At 38.8% G+C, this 20,397-nt stretch overlaps 1 protein-coding gene across 1 annotated transcript in view; it reads right to left on the bottom strand.

Moving 5' to 3' along the window:
• Positions 1-1,246: 1,246 nt before the first annotated feature.
• Positions 1,247-20,397, bottom strand: part of LOC107563457 (epithelial splicing regulatory protein 2-like) — a 25,084-nt gene continuing 5,933 nt past the window's right edge. The window contains 13 exon segments of the mRNA XM_016248345.1: positions 1,247-2,435; positions 7,653-7,836; positions 8,671-8,869; positions 9,419-9,617; positions 9,703-9,936; positions 11,844-12,145; positions 12,570-12,612; positions 14,229-14,361; positions 14,644-14,754; positions 14,918-14,972; positions 15,090-15,185; positions 15,404-15,518; positions 15,831-15,944. Coding sequence (XP_016103831.1) covers positions 2,274-2,435; positions 7,653-7,836; positions 8,671-8,869; positions 9,419-9,617; positions 9,703-9,936; positions 11,844-12,145; positions 12,570-12,612; positions 14,229-14,361; positions 14,644-14,754; positions 14,918-14,972; positions 15,090-15,185; positions 15,404-15,518; positions 15,831-15,944 — 1,947 coding nt within the window. The 3' untranslated portion in view covers positions 1,247-2,273.

Genomic DNA, 20,397 nt, shown 5'->3' with positions numbered 1-20,397 from the left:
AAGAGCTGCCGGGATCCAATATACTGTTACACGTGTTTTCTTTTTTTAGCTGTTTGCTTTCACTTAAGGCCGAAATTAATTAACTTTTTTAAAGTAATTTGACACAAGTGTGTGTATATTTAACCGTTCAAGGCCTATAAAGTGGCAAAAATAACGGTTAGGTGCTCTATAAGCAGGGTCTTCACATGTGCGTCCCTCTATGACAGCACTCTGAAACAGTCTCTCAGACAGCACGCGCATTTAGCTAAATGAGTTCTCTTTCACTGCCGATTGCATTTAAATGGCTTAAAATCACTTATTTAACTTAATCACTTGCTCTTTGTGACCACAGCGACGTCACGTGAGCATGTAACCTTGATAGAGACGATAGTCCAAAATCTCCACCGGGTGACAAATTTCTAACGTTTCCGGTTAATCGTGCTTACTAGCATACCGCCCACACCTATGAATAACATTTCATAAACATTACAGTTGGATAAAGTCATCAGTTTTCTCATTTGGCCATTGTTCTATAAAAGTTTGACATTTGAGGCCTCCTAAACGGTTTGAAATATACTCTACGTATTTACTTAATTAGCTGAGGGCACTGACTAGTACAAAGGTTAAGCAAAATTCTGAAAAACAACTTCAGTTCTGCTTCTGGTAATGATGAATTTGAAAGTGAACTGGCCACATCCCAGAGGATGCTTGAACTGATGGAGTTCAGTTTAAAGGTCCCAAGTTTTCAACTTGGTTCCTGTTGTTCGACTTTGGTTTAAGTTAACCCACAACGAAACAATGAGTGTTCGTGTTTGTTTATTTATATATATATATATATAGAGAGAGAGAGAGAGAGAGATGTCCATCACTCATTGGAGGTTGAACAAATTGATTTCTCTAAATCAGTGGTTCTCACCCAGGGTCAAATAGGGGACCTCTAGATGCATATTTAAAACCAAATAACATTAAAATAACCCAAACCTACCTTTTTAGACATCTCAGAGAACCTGGATATTTTATGTAGTTTAGTCTAATTTTAAAAGTGTCATTTCTAACACTGTAAAACCTGCAAACTAAAATCCACATGCATTATTTAATGAGCAGAAATCATTAAGTGTAAAAAAAAAAATCTTTATCCAGTAAATGATGAAAAATGGGGAAAGTCACAAAATTGTAGTGGACAACTGGTTACCTTGGAGTCAAGAAGGTTGAGGACCACTGCTCTTAAATTTCCATAACACAAACCTGGTCCAAAAAAGCTCATGTCTACTTTGACAATGTCAGAGAAATATCAATTTATTTGTTGCATCTAAGAGTCACATTTTATACACTCATACATAAACATTTCAGAGGGGAAAAAAAGGCCCCTTCTTTCACTAGAGAGGTGTGACATTTTATTCAGCCTTGTATTGCACTCCAGGTAATGTAGTCATGATTCAAGCAGCCTGGTAGCAGTAGAAAAGAACATGCGTAGACCGCATTTCCAAAACATTATAAAGCCCAAAACAAGGTAAGACCTCGGCACAGTTCAGACTGCACATTCTCACAGGACTCTGAGGGCAACAGAATACACACCTCTATCGATGCAATTCATATAAACAAGCATTAATGAACGTAGATCACACAAACAACTCATCTTTTACTTTAAATTTTAAAAAAAATATTAACTTTTCAAATGGACTAAATTAAAAATCAGTTCATGCAAGTCTATGGAGTACATACTTGGTCAGATCTCTATTAAATAAGGAATAAGTCTGAAGGCTGTAAGTCCAAACAGTGCAGCGGTACAATGGGAAAAACCATTATGCCCTTTTTTAATCCTATGTGTAGCATAACAGTCTTAAAGAATATATTTGGCTTCTTACAATCTCACTATTTCAAAATATTCCTTTATCCAGAACGGCAAGTAAGTATTGCATTGCACTTTGGTTCCCTAGTGTAATGCCTAACTGGACTGCCCAGCTGTGTTTATAACAACAGGAAGATCTCTTGTTCCATAACCTGATGGCTTGCAATATTATAAGTTTACTTTAAGTCTTGAAATAGGACAGAAGAGATCTTGACATCAAAAGCCACAGGAAGAGTTTAGCATGCATGCCACTGATCTCAATTACACGCACACAGTGAGGCAGTGCTACGGAGATGGTTAAACGCGTGTATATAAAGATATATACAGTGCTTCTGTGTCGGGTCCCATCCTACTTTGTGTCAAGAACAACAGGACAATGGTCTGGAAAGCCAAAAGACAGGTGAAGTGCGGTCCTCCCTCAGGTGGTGTAGCGGTCTGTGTGGGGTCACTCGCAGCAGACCAGGCGGATGGGGTGGCTGGAGAGGGGAAGATTGGAGCATTCGGCTATAGCCCGTCTGGCTGCTTTCTCACTGGGGAAGGTCACCAGCGCCTCCCCACTACACTGACCACTCCAGTTACACAGCATGAACACAGAGTCCGCCTGGAGCTACACACAAAAAATAAATAAATAAATAAAGAGAGACCTTTTTTTTTTATATATATTCCAGTGGAAACTAAAATTAAATAAAAAATAAAATACATAACATTTAAATTAAATTACATTCCTGGCATGTATTAGGAAAAAGAAAGAAAAAAAGTAAGCAATGTTTTTTTTATATATTCCAGTGTAAAGTAAAAAAGTAAACTAAAATTCACCACTGGCATGTAAAATATAATATCATAAATATAAAATAAAATTAAAATTTTTTTTAAAAAAAACACTGGCATGTAAAATAAAATACAATAAAATAAAATAAAAATAAACTAAGACAAAATTAAATAAAATAAAATTCACCGCTGGCATGTAAAATAAATTACAATAAAGAAAGAAAAATATAAAAATAAATAGAAATAAAATTCACCGCTGGCATGTAAAATAAAATACTATAAAATACAAAACTCACCACTGGCATGTAAAAAAAAATACAACAAAACAAAACAAAAAAATAAATAAAAATCACCACTGGCATGTAAAATAAAATCCACTGGCACATAACATAACATTCACCACTGGCATGTATTAGAATAAGGCACGCATACACACTGAAGTGAATTGCTATGGAGAGAAACAGGATTTGAGTTTGGATTAATCATCAAATCAGCTGAAAATGAATGAGAGTATATAATTAGAAACCCTTGTAGGCAGGAGACTTGCAGTAAGTTAAGAACAATAATGCTACCAGAACAAGACATTCAAAGCCCAAACCAATTAGTCAGACTGGAGAGAAAGAACATCATTACAACTGAAAGCGTCTTTTAACAGCAGCACTTGGAACAATAAAGCATACTGGGACTAATTAGGCAACAAGCAGAGAGTGAAGATTTACAGAGATACAAAAACAGAAGAGAGTAATACGGGACTCCACTTCTGATTGGAGGTCACCCCAGAGCAGTGGAAGTGAGGGGAGGAGTTAGAGTATTAGTCCATGCACAAGCGATCAGGTCACAGGGGCATCATGGGAGCTTACCTGCAGAGGCTGCCCCTACAGACAAAGCCACTCTTTAGGCTGAATGAGACTCCGGCCCTGATCACTCACTCCGAGCAAGCTGCTGTAGTCTTCAGGAGCGTACTACAGCACAATGAGCCACAGTCAGTGCCATAGGCCTCACGTTACACTCACAACAATCAGCACTTCTCTAAACCATGTCCATACATGTACAGGTGACGCTACAGCAGGATGCATTTCTACTAGGGGTGTAAAAAAAGGTGCTTTTTTTTTTTTTTTAATAAAGTGGATGTAAAATATTTATCTTATTTATTTGAAATAGAAATCTTTAGAACAATTTAAGCAATCAGTCTTACTAACATTCAAAAGTTTGGGATATCATGGTTTCCACAAAAATATTAAGCAGCAAAAACTTGAATCATAAAATCCTAATTCTTAAATCATTGTCAGATCACATATTCACACCCCTATGTCTACAGAATGTCTGAAAATGTCAAAAGTAAGCAAATGAAGGAAAGAGTATTGAGCACACTGAAATATTAAGACAATTTCATCAAGTCTTGCAGTTCATTTAAAAGTCTCGTCAAACAGATCTGAAGCGCAGTGCCTTATCAGAACCTGAGAGGTGACACCAGTCCAAACATTCATTTAAAACAACACACCACCCCAATACACTGCACAACAGAAATAAGTATGCATCGTACAGGGTTGCACATAAGATGTTCAAGCATGAATGGTATAGAAAGAAAGAGGGGGTCCAGACCACCTGCCAAAAAAGAAATACTTCCCGCACACAGAGGCCCGTAGTGTGCATTTTGTATCAGAGGTTAAAAGCACACTTGGAGGGTGGACTGGGCTTGGATCCATTTCATCGGTTCAGCCAGAAGTCAAGCCTGAACTCTGCATTTCACACACGCGCCACTGTGCTACGCTTTGTGAACAGTGTTAGACGTACAGCTCACAGTGTCACACGCATTAGAGGAGAGGAGAGGGCAGGGATGCTGCAAGCCCACCACACAACAGAGAACAAACTAGAATATCTAGGAAATCTCATCCCATGGCTGTGTATTTATTAGGGCTGCACGATATATCGAAATATCGCACATGTAAATATCGCGATATGCATATAGCAACGGCGTGCGATATCTGAATCATTTTAATAATAGGCTACTTAAATCAAACCCTTGCAAAATGTCAACGTTTTAATTGGACGCATATAGCAGAGAATTGCTTGACGTTAAAAAGAGTTAAGAGCAATAAGTTGCAGAAAACAACTCTTTGCCGTCTTGTCTTGCTGTCTGACACACACACACACACACACACACACACACACACACGTGTTTCAAACAGCGCGCAAACACCGAGTTGATTCGTCTTTCGCATCTCCTCCTCCTTATGTTTGAACAGACACATACACACAGAATTATGTCAATAGTACCCGTCTCGACGATCATTCTTGTAAACGCAGTCGGTTATGTTCTAAATGAATGGAAACAGCTGACCCCTTGTCCACACACCCACACTTGCGGTCTTGGCCACTTGAGAGCGCGTGCGCGCGGCAGTAAGTAAGTGCGCAAGACTGTCCCAGGTCTTAAAAACGCCAGAGCGCAGTGCCCTTAACTCACACTAAATCCACACCATCTCGACTCGAATACCGCTCTGGAGCGCTATTCCAGGCTTAGTGTATCCCATCGTGCATAATGTTCTGGAAATAAATCGTGAGACTTTTTGCCGAGATCTCGCGAGAGGTCACGGAAACCTTTCCAATGCAAGTTAAATATTCATATAATAATTAGATATTACATATAATTTGGTAGAAAAATTGTGTTTTTACGTTTTATTGGTGCAAAGATGAGTAGTGGTGATATTTATTTTGTACAACATTTGCAACTGATTTTTATCACTTGATTAGAAGCACCACAAATTAAAATGGTCATGTTATAGGGACTACTGAACAGACATTTAGAAGTTGATTTTAAAATGCGGTGGATATTTGTGGCGGTCAATGTGGATATTGTGGATGAGATCACGTTCTATTAGTTCTACAGCTTCAGTTTCGGAACTTTCACGCTTAGTAACACATTCAACTGTGCCCTCACAACAGTGCAACAGTGAAAAGGGGACACCTCTCAAACAATGTCGCGTTCCGAACGTTGTTTAAGTGACATACATTAAGTGACAAAAAACCGTATTGCGGTTTTTTAAAAATTCATATCATAACAAAAATAAACACTGCCATTCGGTATGAACCGGTATACCGCCCAGCACTAATGGTAGCTTTAGCTAAATATCGTGCTAACAAGCACATTCAGAAAGGCAATTTGCAAACATTCACAAATATAACGTGCGGTACCTTACGTGTTCTGGATATGAAGTTGGATCATGAACAGTTGGTACTGATCCATCGTTGAGAATTATATTTGCTGAGTTACATTCTCCAGTTTTGTTACAGGAGTATCCGAAGCACGAGCTGTAAAGTAGTGTTGGGTCGTTCTTGAACGATTTGTTCATTTTGAACGAATCTTTAATGTGACTCGGGAAGAACGAGTCTTCTCGGGGAGTTATTTGTTCAGTCGCGCATGCGCAACATCCTATAGGTTCTGTACTGGAATTAGTCAAATAGTTCACCTGTTTGGAGTCTTCAGGTTTTTCCGAGTCATTCGTTCATCACGTGACAGCCCCATACACTTAACCAATTCAGTCTGACCCCTTGTCCAAATACTCACACTTGCGGTCTTGACCACTTGAGAGCACGTGTGCGCGACAGGAAGTAAGTGTGCAAGACTGTCCCAGGTCTTAAAAACGCCAGAGCGCAGTGCCCTTAACTCACACTAAATCCACACCATCTCGACTCGAATACCGCTCTGGAGCGCTATTCCAGGCTTAGTGTATCCCATCGTGCATAATGTTCTGGAAATAAATCGTGAGACTTTTTGCCGAGATCTCGCGAGAGGTCACGGAAACCTTTCCAATGCAAGTTAAATATTCATATAATAATTAGATATTACATATAATTTGGTAGAAAAACAGTGTTTTGACGTTTTATTGGTGCAAAGATGAGTAGTGGTGATATTTATTTTGTACAATTTTTGCAACTGCTTTTTATCACTTCATGTTCACTTGAACACTTGGGCCAAATACAGGAAATACGTCATATAAGTGGTCAAGTGGTCAAGTGCAAAGACCGCAAGTGTGGGTATTTGGACGAGGCATGAGAAATAAATCGGCTGTGTATCTATATACTGGATCCGTGCAGTCGGATTTACGTGCTGCTGAATATGTCACTAATGTTAAATCAAACAACAAAACAGCTATAACAAAGATTAATCTAAATTTAATGAATACAGTGAACACAATGCAGTGTTATTTTACACTTAATTATTACATTTCTGTATCTGAATACTACCGTTTATTTGATCTATGCTTGTAAATTGTGTATTTGTTCTTTTCCCCCCCTTTTTCTTTCTTTTTTTTTTACTGACTGTTCACTTGCCTTTAATCATGTTTGAACTTTCTCAGGCTATAGTTTTTGCTGTGGTATATGAAGAAGTACTTAAAGTGTGTGGAAAGCAAAGTCACAATGATATAAAATTAGTGTCATTCACACTGATGTTAAAATGACATTTTCTGATTTGTGACATTACTTTTTATGTACTGCTAAAACACTGCTGGTCACTTTCAGAAGTTGTAGTGATTCTTTCTTTTCCAAGAACGAATGTGAAACAAATTGGTTATATAATTTTCATTTTTAAATATTTTAAAATATAAATTTAAATAGATTTTTCTCACTTTAAGCAATATGGTATCGCATATCGAATTTTTTAACAAGGTATCACTTTTTTTTTTTCGATATCGCACAGCCCTAGTATTTATATACTGTGAGAGAGAAAGCACACACACACCCGTGCCCAAAACAAAGCATCACTCATTTCCATCTAACTCAACCCTCTTTCCTCCTCTGAGTGCTGGTGTCATACCATCCTCTGACGTCTCCGCCTAATCAGCTGTCAGCTAATGAGAGGACAAAATGTACACTGTGATTCAGCATAAAACACTACATAGAAACTTTTTAAGATGTGTGCTGTTTATCCAATAGAACCAGGGTCCTGATAAAGTCTCAGGTGAGGGGTGCACTGCTAAGGAAACCCTACTTTTTTTCACTTGTTTTTGAACTTGAGAACCTGAATGAGTGAGTGAGTAGTGAAATGAGGGGATACCTGATATCCCTGAAAGAAGCTGAGGATGTCTTTGACCCCAGCGTTGTACGGCAGACCCTGCATTCGCACCAGTGCCCCGGGCTGAGGGGGGAGGATGGCAGGGGCCTGCTGGGCGGCCACAGCTGCTGCTACTGAACCCGGCGGGGCCGCAAAATAACTCATCGTGGAGGGAGAGACTGGTGGACTAGTCAACAGAGAGAGACGAGATGAGTTTGAGAGGGGGAAAAAAAAGTTTTCCAAAACAGATGTATTAAATTATAGTATAACATGCATTATACATTCTGAATGGAGGAGCTACATTTAAAGCAAGCTGACTGACCAAGTTTCAATTAGATTTACGAAGTAAACCATTATTCAAAAGTTTGGGATTTGTAAATCTAAAAATGTTTTTGAAAGAACTCTCATGGTCACCAAAGACTGAATTCGTGGCCGGAGCATCGAATTGCTAAAAAAAATACAGTAAAAACAGTAATATTGTAAAATATATTACAGTTTAAAATAAATATTTGCTATTTTAATATATTTAAAAAATAATTTTATTAATGTGATGGCAAAGCTGAATTTTCAGCAGCCATTACTCAAGTCTTCAGTGTCACATGATCCTTCAGAAATCATTCTATTATGCTGATTTGGTGCTCAAGAAACATTTATCATCAAATTACCAATATTTTTGTGGAAATTGAGATATTTTCCACAGGATTATTTGATGAACAAAGTTCAAAATAACAGTATTTATTCGAAATAGATTGAAATTCTGACACCTTGAACGGTAGTGTATATTACTTGCTGAAATCATAGTTATTGTTATTATTATTACTACTACTGCTAATACACATATACTGAACATTGGTGTTTATCTTTTTTTTTTTTTAATGGTAATGATAAATATGCTAATGTTTAATTAATAAATTGCACAGCAAATTTTACCTCCACTATGTGCCACAGACAACAAAACCATTTAACCAGGTGGAATGTGAAAAATTAAATTTAGACCAAGGTAAATCTCTTCTCATTGTACCTGGGGTAGTAGGTGGTGTAGCTCATGTTCATGTTCATGTAAAGCTGTGGAGAGTAGTAGGCTAAAGCAGGTGCAGGGTTATGTGCTGGGGCCTGTGGAGTTCTTGGAGTGGCCAGCAGGGGGGGCTGATACAACGCTGCCTCAGTGGGAAGCATAGCTGGTACAAGCATAAATGCAGCATATGTTGGTGGAGAGAGACCTGAGAAAGACATGACAAAGTGCTTTATTAAAAGGACATTTTCACCAAGTGGGCATGCTAAATCTCTCTCACCCACACACACAGCTGACCTTGCAGGAGTGTGTGAATGTCATGTATACTTAGCTTAACTGGCACAGGGACAGCTACCGTCTTCTCTGATGTAGTGCGAGCACATACGGCCCATTCTCAAGCCAAGGTCAAACAACCAGATCAAATCACAGAGTAAACAGGCCTTCCTTTAGTGCCGCTACAGGCTTGCTCTTTCTTAAATGCCAAAATGTTGCACCTTTAGATCTGTGACAGAGGTGATCACACCGCTTTCTTGTAGATAAGCTGAAATCTAATCTCAAACGGACCAGCTGATAGGAGCAGAAGAGTGCGGACTGGAACATTACACGCAGATCAGCATCTCTTGAACAGGAACAGATTACAGCTGCTGGCTCACGCTAAATACTAACTCAAATTAACAGTGCAGTTCATCTTATCATGTGGTTTCCAACAAGCATTTGGCATTTAAAAAGCTCCATAAAGTACCAGACAGTCTCTTACAGGGCAGTTTGCAAGGAGGTGGCGAGAGGCCGCTGCGGTTAAGCGTTCCCCCCATCAGCACAAAGCTCATCTCCTCAGTGGAGCACTGGAACACCTCCACGTAACGGTCCTTCATCATCTTCTTGTGGCACTTCTGAGCCACCATAAATGCACGGTCAGCTGACTTCATCTGAATGAAGGCATCACCAGAGGGTCGACCCTATAAAGATGAGCCGAGAAAAGGTGGGTCAAAGTGTCATTCCAGAAACCCCTGATGTTTCTCGTTTCATGGAGTTACAAGTCACCTGTTGGTTAAGGACCATGTGCACCCCATGTGGTTTGATATCAATGGTGTGTTCGCCCATAAACTCCAGGATGTCCTCGATGGCGGCGGTGTACGGCAGACCTCTTAGCCTGATGCAGTCTCGCATGCTGCCGGTGGTGATGAAGGGTGGCGTGGCTAACACAGGCACAGATACCATCGGAGGCGGAGGAGGAAGTGTGGAGATCAATGGAGTGGACATGTAGCGATTCAAAACCTAGTTTGAAGATACAAAAGATCAAGAAAATGGCAATAAAATACAAGATGCTGGTTTCATACAAAAGTACACAGAGCTATTTGCTCTGATTAACCCACAATAGCAGAACTGCAACGTTTGTGAAAAGCAATTAAATAAAATAAATTTTCACTAAGCGTGGACAAAAACTACACATAACATATGACATATGTCTCATACGGGTTATGTTGCTCATTTTTACTAAACAAGCAAGTTTTGGCATCTAATTTTTCTTTTATTTCCAGTGTCTAATGATGGGAAAAAGCTTACATGTCATTTTTCTAATCAAAAATGCAACACCGGGCATTAGGGGTCAAAAACATCTCGGTGTAATACTTTATTTTCAAGACCAATTCTCACTATTAACTAGTTGCTTATTAGCATGCATATTACAAGCATATTGGCTGTTTATCACATATTAATGCCTTATTCTGCATGACCATATTTTAGATCCCTTAATCCAATAACCCATACCTCTCTAACCATTAGGGGAAGTCGTGGCCTAATGGTTAGAGAGTCGGACTCATAACCCAAAGGTTGTGGGTTCGAGTCTCGTACCGGCAGGGATTGTAGGTGGGGGGAGTGAATGTACAGCGCTCTCTCCCACCTTCAATACCACGTCACTTTACCTAAACTTAACAACTACCTTACTAATTATTAAAAAGCAGTAAATTAGGAGTTTGAGGAAAAACTTAGGTAATCGTGAATGTGTTCCCTAATCTAAAGTGTTACCAAAATTATTAGTTATGCATCTCACAAAATGGACCCTGAATTTCAAGGAATGGTACAAAAAAAAAAAAAAGATATCTTTTTTTTTTTTCCTCAACTGAGCTTTTGTCATTGTCTCATTGATATAACAATACAAATACAACAATACATCAAGGGCTATTCAAATGAATACATCATAGTACTACTATACGCTTTGATATGAATATTTATTACAGTTTTTAACGTAACAAGTAACATAACATTTCATTACTGAATCCTTAATGGCTGAAATATATTTTTGCAATTTTGCCATATTCACAGATGAAAAACAAAATAGATTTTTATAACAGCTTCCTAAAGAAAAGCAAAAGGGTGAAAAAAAAAACCACATCATAAATACCAGTGCTTGGGTCTCTGAGGGTTAAATATAAATCATCTGTACCTGTTGGACCTCAGCTGCAGTACTGCGGAACAGCTCAATATATCTCTTGCCCAGGATCTGTTTGTGCTTCTTCAGGGCATTCTGGGCATATTCCTCACAGGCAAAGAGAACAAAATAACCCAAAGGTTGTGGGTTCGAGTCTCGTACCGGCAGGGATTGTAGGTGGGGGGAGTGAATGTACAGCGCTCTCTCCCACCTTCAATACCACGTCACTTTACCTAAACTTAACAACTACCTTACTAATTATTAAAAAGCAGTAAATTAGGAGTTTGAGGAAAAACTTAGGTAATCGTGAATGTGTTCCCTAATCTAAAGTGTTACCAAAATTATTAGTTATGCATCTCACAAAATGGACCCTGAATTTCAAGGAATGGTACAAAAAAAAAAAAAAGATATCTTTTTTTTTTTTCCTCAACTGAGCTTTTGTCATTGTCTCATTGATATAACAATACAAATACAACAATACATCAAGGGCTATTCAAATGAATACATCATAGTACTACTATACGCTTTGATATGAATATTTATTACAGTTTTTAACGTAACAAGTAACATAACATTTCATTACTGAATCCTTAATGGCTGAAATATATTTTTGCAATTTTGCCATATTCACAGATGAAAAACAAAATAGATTTTTATAACAGCTTCCTAAAGAAAAGCAAAAGGGTGAAAAAAAAAACCACATCATAAATACCAGTGCTTGGGTCTCTGAGGGTTAAATATAAATCATCTGTACCTGTTGGACCTCAGCTGCAGTACTGCGGAACAGCTCAATATATCTCTTGCCCAGGATCTGTTTGTGCTTCTTCAGGGCATTCTGGGCATATTCCTCACAGGCAAAGAGAACAAACGCATCGCCTGTGGGACGTCCGTCTGGGTACTTCACAAACAGAAGCCCCTCCGTCCCATCAGTCACTGGGCTGTCCGGGCCCAGGAAGCCCAGAACATCTTGAGAGGTAGCAGTGAATGGAAGCCCACGCATTCGGATTATAACTTGGTTCTCCTTTGAAAGAAACTGAGCTACCTCATTGGATGTGCCTGTGAAAAGATGAGGAATTTTAGCGGTTTTAGTGGTAATAATGTCAGAAAGCCTCTGCTTTGAAACAGTTCAGCAGAAACAACCACATGCACTGAAATGATATCTCGGCAGGCTGCTGTTCTTTTACACCTGCTGTGTGTGAGGCTTTTCAGAGGCTGCTGACCCATCTTCCTCCCTGAGGGAACGGCTCTCTTTCTCTGTGGCCTGGCCAGAGCGAGGGGCAGGAGGGAAGGGGAATAGAGTTTCCCCCTCTACCTGCTCTGCATGAATCAGCAAGGGGAAGAGACTCACAAAGAGTCTTTCATTCCCACGGGGGAGGGGGGGGGGGCACACACACACCTGGCAATAGCGGATGGAGATTTACTCTACAAATGAAAAGTGTCTGCTCATATTACAAATGAAGACTTCATGTAAATGTCTCACCTCCTGCAATCTTTAGAAATTCCTCCCCAGTCGCTTTATACACCTGAAACAAAAATAAATACAGAGTGCCATAAGAGTGGGCCGCATGCCTTTGATCAAAACTGTATTTATTATTCACATTGTGTAAATTAGGGATGGGTCAAGATAGTTGATTTGTTAATTACTGAAGTTGATTATGATTTTTTTTTTCTCCAGATTTTAGCTTTGACATTTTAAACGACAATACTTTAATGAAAATAAAGTCAGAGATGCAGCTTCTTTAGTAAGCTGTGCTTTAGCATGCTGTTAGACTGTCAAAGTAAACTCTCCGAAAAGTGGTGTCTCTAAATCCATCATCAGACAACTCAAATACTAGTAGGTTATATGTAGTTTCTCACAAGCCTAGTATACATTTAATATTTCCAACATATAAGAATCAGAACTGTCTCAGATTAAAAGAGAGTATTCTTGCATAATGCATTTTTGAGATGAACAAAAGTAAAATAAAGCTTGGTTTGGATGCCTTAAAGGGGTCATATGATGTTGCTAAAAAGAACATTATTTTGTGTATTTGGTGTAATGAAATGTGTTTATGCGGTTTAAGGTTAAAAAAAAAACATTTTCCACATACTGTAGATTATTGTTTCTCCTATATGCCCAGACTTTCTGTAACGCCTCGATTTTTACAACGCTCATCAGTCTGAAAAGCGAGGTGTGCTCTGATTGGCCAGCTATCCAGTGTGTTGTGATTGGCCGAATACCTCAAGCGTGTGACGGAAATGTTACGCTCCTACCATACTGTGATTCCCTGTCCGGCCGGAGCGACGAGACAAAAATATTAAAACCCACTACAAACTAGGCATTTGTTGCATCCAGTGGGGACATAATTACGGATTATAATGACTTATACTGTCTTTTTACGCATTGCATCGCGGACTCTGCTTCGTCCACGGTGAAAGCTGATCCGGTGATCCACAGCGCGAAGTTGATGTATTTCCTCAGCGACCAGCATGGATCAGCTCTAGGCATGACGAAGCGGATATCATCCTCTTTTGGAAGGCCAAACAAAGTAGTTTCACTTTCACAACGAAACACACAGCATCACACACGGCGGCCGTGAGTGAGCGACAGCTGGCAGATTCGACGAAGGAGCGTCCGGCGGGCTTGCGGCAACCAAATGTGACGACCCCGGGCTGGACTCTGCTTCGTCCACGGTGAAAGCTGATCCGGTGATCCACAGCGCGAAGTTGATGTATTTCCTCAGCGACCAGCATGGATCAGCTCTAGGCATGACGAAGCGGATATCATCCTCTTTTGGAAGGCCAAACAAAGTAGTTTCGCTTTCACAACAAAACCCAGCGTCTTCACGACATGGCGGCAGCAACAATACTAGAGCGAGAATCAAAGTTATGCCTTCTTTATTTGCGTGAACATTTGGGCGGCGTTATGCAAATCTTCCCACATCGTGACGTAGATATGTGGGGGCGTGTTCCGTTTTAGGTAGGCGTGGTTGACTCTTAAAATTTTATAAAGAATATCTCTTGAGACTTTTTAGTCTTTGAGACTTTAGTCTTTGCAACTTTACAGATCTTCTTTATGCACCAAGAGCTTGTAACACTTCAAGGAGAAAAGGAAAAATTGAAATCGCATCATATGACCCCTTTAAGATGGTGAACTCACTTCAATGTATCTGTTGCCCATGTGGTGTTTATGTCGATCCAGTGCCATGTCTCTGTGCTCAGAGTTTATGAAGCGCACCAGAGCTTCTCCGTTCCTCCGGCCCTGAGCATTTAAACACAGCGCAACGCCACCTCTGATATAAAGACACACACACACAAATCAAACAAAGGTAGAGATACAACACATTTAGCATGCAACCTTTAAAATGTGCTCGTTATGATAAATCGGCTTGGACACTCCAAGTAAAGCTACTTCACCAGTGAAAGTCCCGATTTGACATTTGGCTGGATTTGCCTTTAAGGTCTTACAGAGTTTTGCATTACACTGTTAATGTGTACTTAAGGGTCTTTTCTGAGTGCATGCACCATGTCATTGTGAGTGTGCCTTTCAGTGTTACACTGAGCTGTAATCTCACTTGGCAATGTTGAGGCCCTTGAAGAAGCGAGCGATGTCCTGATCAGACGACTGCCATGGCAACCCACGAGCTCTGATGACCGTCTCAATGTCCACAGCTTCGGTCTTACTGCTGGAAGGCATGCACATGCAGACAACACAAGTAACAATCACTCATGCTTAGCAACATTCTTATGGGCTTTATGCATAGTAAAGACCACAGTCTTATAATGGGAAATCCCACAGATGTTTGCAACAAATAAAAATCAGACTACGACATATGACTGAGTACATGCCATGCTCCGGATTCAAACTTGTAGTTTACAGTCTCAAAAGTGGAGAATTTGTGATCTACAAAGAAAAGAGTTATTATGAGATCATGTAATCAGTTGTGCATATCAAAAGCGAAATCTGTAAGGTTTTATCAATACATAAACTGCACGGATCAATCCACTATGAGTGACTCACTGTAAGGCTCAACCAGGAGATGTAGAATTAGCAGAACCGTGTTCTTCACCTCCCTCAGTCCGGCCTCCTGCTCCACCGCTGCTGGAATACACACATCTGGCAACAATGTCAAGGCCTCATACAAGACATACGCACACATGAATGCACACATTCCTACTAAAACAGCTGAAAACACTTTACACATGAACCAGTAAATGCAAATTAAAAAAAAGTGATAAACAAGGAAAATAAAACCGGGGAATGACGAGTCCTAAAATAGTGATGTTAGTTTAAAAAAAACTTGAATAGTAATACCAAAAGCATAAGCAGGATACAGTCCAGCATGGAGGTCAGAGTGAGATCTTTGACAGGGCCTGCATTTGGGCAGCATTTGTGAAACTCTTTCTTCAAGTCCACAAATGTGTAGAAGCACTCTGGCAGGACTAGATTCTACAACAAAACACGCACAGACAAATGAGGGAGATGCACACTAGAAAATATGTTTTGGAGGAGCCTGAGGGAAGGGCAAAAACGAGGGAAAAGGTAGGAAATGGATTGAGGGCACTTTAATGTCCCATGGAGGAGCACAGCATTCCTGTGAAGATTATAACATGTTGCTGCTAAACAGAGTATACCACAAACTGACTAATTTAGAAATGTCAGAAAAATCCTTTCCAGTTTAAATAGCCGTAGTTAAAGGTGGATTAAAATCGAAATACTTAAGGATGACAATGTATTTAGATTTTGAAAGGAGTGTGTTACCTTTTTGGAGGCCTCGGGGTGCAGCACCTGTCGGATAAGCAGTGGTCCGTCCACACACAGCGTGTAGGAGCTTCTGCCCAGAGACTTCAGTTCAGCTGACACAGACTGTTGAAACTAGAGAGAGAAATGGAAACAGTGAATTATTTCTAATCAAAAACATCCAGCATTAGATGCAGGTGTAGGCATTCGATTCATTTCCCTACATATCTAGCCCATTCAGAGGTTTGGGGTCAGTGGGATTTCTTTTTTTTTTAAAGAAATAAATAAAATACTTTTATTCAGCAACGACAGGTTACATTTATCAAGAGTGACAGTAAAGACATTTCTAACGTTTCAAAAGATCTCCATTTTAAATCGAATAGAAAGCTCAAAAGAACAGAATTAAAGAAAATGTCATATCAAACCTCAAAAGAGGCATCACGGTTTCTACAAAAAAATTAGCAGCACAAACATTTTCATTGACGAAATATTTGAGCACCAAATCTGCATATTAGTGTGATTTCTGAAAGAAATCATGTGGCACTAAAGACTAATGACTTCTGAAAATTCAGCTTTGCAATTGTAATAAATTACAATTTTCAGTATATTTTTTACACTCTATTTTTGCAGCCTTGGTGACCATAAACTTGTTTAAAACATCTTACCAACACCAAACTTTAGAATGGTAGTATGTTCTAAATTACTTTTTTGTAGGAAATAATGGCTCCAATTTTTGCTACAACAGCTAAAGCAAAAGACCTCACACCAGCCACAGAAACTCAGAAGATAATTACATTGTGAAAGTTTTATTATTGGTTTATTATTTATTAATATTTCTTGTTAAAGCACAGATTGAAAAAATTATTGAAATGTATTTTATCAACAAACAAAATAAACTACAATGTCAAGGGCAACACAGAGGACACACAAATTATGTTGTAATATGTGAACATGCTGATCCATGCGTATGCTTGTTTTGTAGATTAAGCAGCTGGTCAGACTGGTTTGGAGAAAATACAGGAAGTGAGCCATGGCAGTCATTTCAGATAAGGTATTTCACATGACCAGAGAGATAGATGACAAAACAAATGAAGAGTGTTTGTCCTGCTCTAAAAACACACCACCTGCTCACTGCCAGCTATAGGGGCTCCCACATTCACCTGTGTTTAGCAAAAACAAGAATTCTTTAATGAACCATTACAGATGTTTAGTAAACTTATCCCTCTCTGCATCAGTCAACAGCAGTAAAGGCTAACCACCAACTATGACGCGACAACTGATTTGAGTGCTTCATGTTATTCACTTGAGAGTACGAGAAATGCAAAGACGACATGTCTCACAAGTCAACATGAAAAACAATGTTAAGGGCTGTTCTTATATTGGAAAAAAAAAGTGTATAAACAATTTCACACATAAATTGCTAGCAAATTTCACAAACAATTGCAAAGAAACAGCAATTAACATTTAATTAAACATGGAATTTTGAATTAGAAACAATGAAACTTTTTTTATTATTATTAAAATGTAGCCCACTACAAAAATTTATTTTATTTACAATTTTTATTTTTAAATCACTTTTAAAAGTGTAGGCACTGAATGAAGCAATGTTTAGTTGTCGGTACGTCAACTTGCAGTATTAATATACACAATTCAACAATGTGCACTCACAGATGTGTATTTATCAGCTCTGAATGTGATTTGGATCTAACAGTTTTATATTAGTTTTGTGTTTTCCATTTTTAACTCGTGTTAACTAAATGTAAAACCATTTTTCCTAGATGTAATAATTCGTTATGAATAAACATCTTTTGGGTTGTTTCAATAAGAAACGGAGAAAACAAATAATGTATATTCTAAATAAACATGCATTGACAAATAAAAAATGTTAAATATTTTATTCATTAGCTTGCACGAAAAAAAAACATGGCTATAAAATGATACATATGCTACATTTTCAGCAAAAATAACATGATATACAATTTCTCTGATATTAAAATTACACTGTAAAAAATGACCATGAATTTAACGGTAAAAGAATGTAAAAATGCTACAGTAAAATCCTGTTAAATGGTTAACGGTAAATTCCCCTACTATATATGGTGAAAAACTGTATTGGACATACATTTTATGGTAGTATACCATTTTTGGAAGTGAAAAAGACCATATAATTTGTCTACGTCACGATGAGGGAAGATTTGCATAATGCCGACCAAATGTTCAGGCAAAAAAAGGCGGCGTAACTTTAATTCTTGCTGTTGATGCCGCTGCCATGTTGTAGAGTCGTGGTGTTTCATTGTGAAAGCGAAACTACTTTGTTTGGCCTTCCAAAAGAGGACACGACTAGAAATCAGTGGTTAAGTTCCACTGTTCCAGAACACTTCAACCCAAATATTCAGATGTGTGCTGCGCATTTTATGAAGGATGAACCAGTAGCCTACAACGCGTCTGTGGCACAAAGGCTGTTTCTATAAAGTTGGCCAGTTCCAACATTGCAAGGACAGTCTGGTGCTTCTGACTCGCAGCCTGCAAGTACATTTTTTATATTTAAATAATTTGCCACTGATGATTCAAAAGCGAGTTTTGAGCAGTGTAGAGTAGGCTTGTTGTTTCTCTGATCACAAATGCAGACATGGTTTTATGTTTACACTGCACGATACGCAACACAACGCGTAAAAAGACAGTATAAGTAATTATAATCAGTAATTATGTCCCCACTGGATGCAACAAATGCCTCGTTTGTAATGGGCTTCATTGGTTTTGTCTCGTCGCGCCGGGACACTGCTTCACAGTATTGTAAGGGGCTTAACATTTCCGTCACACGCTTGAGGTATTAGGCCAATCACAACGCACTGGATATCTGGCCAATCAGAGCACACCTCGCTTTTTTAGAACGATGAGCTTTGTAAAAATCAACGCGTTTCAGAAAGGCGGGACATAGAGGAGGAAAAATAATGTACATTATATGGAAAATAATGTGTTTTTTTAACCTTAAACCGCATAAACATTTCATTACACCAAATAATGTTCTTTTTAGCAACGTCATTTGACCCCTTTAAGTCAATCTACAGTGAGTTACAACAGACCAGGGATGAACAGTTACTGTTTGTCAGACTCTAGCTACAGTATGAATAGAACAGATAGCCCCTTTATGGCCGAATTTTCATATCATTTTGGCCAGCGCTGATAACACAAGCAAACGTTGCATTTACCCAGAGCAATTAAAAGCAAAAGGAACCAAGACAAAGTGGTTGACAAAAGTTTAAAAGATTAAGTGCAACATACATAACCCGACTAATCTACAAACTGGGAATTTTGGAGGATTTGAGAAATAAAGCAGTATAAAGCTCTCAAGACCACTGAGAACAACTAAAGGCAGAATTGCAACTCATTCAGACGTTCCCATCATGCTCTTGGACAGTGACGTGCTGTGTTTTTCCACATAACCTGTCCATCTTCATACCTCATGCAAATATGAGGCTTCTGTTAGTCATTAAAGGCTTAACAAGACTTTCGTAAATACCTGACAATTCTAAAAGTATACATCAAGAGCTTTACATCTCATTTGAAGTAATCTCAAGGAAGGCTTAAATAGTACACAGTCACACTCATAACACACACACAAAATAATGCATTCACTTAGCGCTTGGAGCTGGTGCGTGTGTGCACTTGTGTATTGTGCATCCATGGCTGTTTTTACTACACAACCCCACCTTGCACAAATTAGCAACTGCAATAATTAAGTGCAAACTTAATTTCTGCTACACAAACATTCTGCTAAAACACATTGACACACCCTCTGCCTACACACGATTAGAGAAGGGAGATCAAACTCCAGGAAAAAGCTAGATATGAAGAGTAACATTTCACTGGCTAGAAAAGGAAAACCTTAAAGGGGTCATATGACGCTTTTTTAAAGATCATTATTTTGTGTATTTGGTGTAACAGAATATGTTGGCATGCTTTAATGTTCAAAAAACACATTTTTCAAATCCTAAATTTTTTACTTTAAGTAAAAAGACAGAATGAGTCAAATAGCCAGTCCAGCATTGAGAAAAAGCATTTGCATAGTTAGCATAAGATACACATGGTAGTTAAACTTGATCTGAGTTTCAGTTTCACATTCTCCTCTGCCAAGCTGTCAGTGAGAGTGAGAGAGAAATTTGATCTTTGGCATGACAGTCAATCAGTGTCCTGTTGAGCCATGTTTGCTGTGTGTGTGTGTGTGTGTGTGTGTGTACACAAAGAGGCCGCATTCCAATTTTTGCCCTCTTGAAGGAAAGGGATGCTATCTGTAGGGTTGTTCTTCATGCAAGCGAGCAGCAGAATCCCTCTATGAAAGATTGATCCTTAAAAGGCACAATATGTAAGATTTTTTTATTAAAATATCCAAAAACCACTAGAACAGTGTTATATATTTTGCGGACTTGGGTACTTACATTATCCCAAATGTTTAGAAGAATGTTTAAATCCAGAGAAATAAGCAATTTTAACTAGTGACACGGAGCGTGTCCATAGTGTCGCCTGCCAATGACGTCATAACCCCTCGATTTCCGGTTTTGTTTTGTAGAAAACATGGAAACACCAAAGA

The sequence above is a fragment of the Sinocyclocheilus grahami genome, unplaced genomic scaffold (assembly GCF_001515645.1).
Source record: "Sinocyclocheilus grahami isolate Dianchi unplaced genomic scaffold, SAMN03320097.WGS_v1.1 scaffold876.1, whole genome shotgun sequence".
In the NCBI taxonomy this organism is placed as follows: Eukaryota; Metazoa; Chordata; class Actinopteri; order Cypriniformes; family Cyprinidae; genus Sinocyclocheilus; species Sinocyclocheilus grahami.
Note: the sequence above shows the minus strand (reverse complement) of the source record. Positions and strands in the feature narration are given on the sequence as shown.